At 37.5% G+C, this 2,056-nt stretch overlaps 1 protein-coding gene across 3 annotated transcripts in view; it reads left to right on the top strand.

Moving 5' to 3' along the window:
• Positions 1-2,056, top strand: part of TIA1 (TIA1 cytotoxic granule-associated RNA binding protein) — a 44,244-nt gene that overhangs the window by 18,746 nt on the left and 23,442 nt on the right. For 2 of the 3 annotated variants that reach the window (XM_011985028.1, XM_011985027.1), the window contains exon 2: positions 338-434. In XM_011985028.1, the coding sequence (XP_011840418.1) occupies positions 338-434 (97 nt within the window). Of the gene's footprint in view, positions 1-337; positions 441-2,056 lie in introns of those variants that run through there. The other variant, XM_011985029.1, reaches the window with a different exon arrangement.

Raw genomic sequence — 2,056 nt, 5'->3', positions numbered from 1 at the left:
AAAAAAAAAAAAAAGGCCAAGTGCAGTGGCTCACACCTGTAATCCCAGCACTTTGGGAGGCTGAAGTGGGTGGATCACCTGAGGTCAGGAGTTGCAGACCAGCCTGACCAACATGGAGAAACCCTGTCTCTACTAAAAATATAAAATTAGCTGAGTGTGGTCGCGCATGCCTGTAATCCCAGCTACTCGGGGAGGCTGGGGCAGGAGAATCACTTGAACCCTGGAGGTGGAGGTTGCGGTGAGCCGAGATCGCACCGCTGCACTCTGTCCTGGGCAACAAGAGCGAAACTCCATCTCAAAAAAAAAAAAAGGTCAATTGTTTTTCTTTGTGTTTCAGATACGTCGGTAACCTTTCCAGAGATGTGACAGAAGCTCTAATTCTGCAACTCTTTAGCCAGATTGGACCTTGTAAAAACTGCAAAATGATTATGGATGTAAGGGTATTTTACTTAGTTAACTTTATTCTTTTTTTTTTTTTTTAAGATGTTACTTAAAGCAATTGCTTGGAAGGAATTCTTAATTTACCATAGTCTAAATATAGTATAAATTCTTAGTTTACTGTAGTCTAAATATAGTCTTAGTTTACTATATTCTAAATTAATAGGGATTTGGATTTTAGTGAATTTGTAATGAACTTGTTTTGACAGCTGAATTTAATTTGTTTTACTAAATAATGGAAGATGAGAATAGAACTAGTTATTTGTAGATCAGATGGGAACTGTAAAAATGTGGGCTCTTTCAGGTGCATTGAGGCATCAGAAATATATTTATATGTGGTGTCAATTGGTTGGCAATAAATTCAGCTCTTACAATTAAATTGGGAAACAGGTTTAAAAATAATAGGCATTTGATACAGTGAAAGTATTTTTAACTTTATTTTTAAAGGTCATGGTTCAAGTTTTTCTTGTATTTAGGCAATTCTTATTTATGAGACCTTAATGTATTAAAAAAACACACACATTGAACTCATTCATCCAATTGGTGTTAACCCTGATTCATAATATGTATAAAAAGACATTTAGGGAACAGTTACCCTATTTCCCTGGAGTCTGTCTCCTGGGGAGGAAAAATACTTTTTTTTTTTTGAGACGGAGTTTTGCTCTTGTTGCCCAGGCTGGAGTGCAATGGCATGATCGTGGCTCACTACAACCTCCACCTCCCGGGTTCAAGCAATTCTTCTGTCTCAGCCTCCCAAGTAGCTCGGATTACAGGCATGTGCCGCCATACCTGGCTAATTTTGTATTTTTAGTAGAGATGGGGTTTCTCCATGTTGGTCAGTCTGGTCTCAAACTCCCGACTTCAGGTGATCCACCTGTCTTGGCCTCCCAAAGTGCTGGGATTACAGGCATGAGCCACCGCACCCGGCCTAAATTTTTTAACGGGAAAGGCAATGTTAAAGAGAAATCCTTTTGTCCCATGTTCTCTCCTTTCTGTAAACTTTTGAGTTTTTTGTTTGTTTGTTTGTCTTGAAAGACAGGGTCTTGGTAATAGCCACTGCACCCAGCCTGCTATAAACTTTCAGTTTTCTTTTCTGCAGAAAAGACAATGTATATGTGTATCTGTTACCTTCTTTCCTGTTGTATTCCAGCTAAACTTTTTTTTACTTGGTATTTTTAAAAGTAATTATTTAGCCGGGTGCAGTGGCTCACACCTGAGACCACATCTCTAAAAAAAAAAATTAAGTGAAAAGTATTAATTGTACTTGAAATAAAATTGTGTATTCCTCTATTTTGGTAGCTTTCTAGTCTTTTGAATTAGTTTTTTATTTTAACAAATCTGTTTAGGAGGTTATGGAAAGAATTTTAAAATGGCCTATAATGTCATTTGGTATTTTGCACTATAGATTTAAAAATTGGAATTTTTTTCTGCTACTTTAATTTGTAATTAAACATCCAGGTTCTACTTATCACATAGCCTCACCTACCTGGAACACCAGCAGAAAAGGGAAGATACTTTTTTTCTTTCTTTTTGAGATGAAATCTCGCTGTGTGTCCAGACTGGAATCCAATGGCACAATCTCGGCTCACTGCAACGTCCACCTCCTGGGTTCAAGTGA

The sequence above is a fragment of the Mandrillus leucophaeus genome, unplaced genomic scaffold, assembly GCF_000951045.1.
Source record: "Mandrillus leucophaeus isolate KB7577 unplaced genomic scaffold, Mleu.le_1.0 Scaffold279, whole genome shotgun sequence".
Lineage (NCBI taxonomy): Eukaryota > Metazoa > Chordata > Mammalia > Primates > Cercopithecidae > Mandrillus > Mandrillus leucophaeus.
The sequence above is the reverse complement of the archived record's forward strand: the minus strand, read 5'-3'. Positions and strand labels throughout refer to the sequence as shown.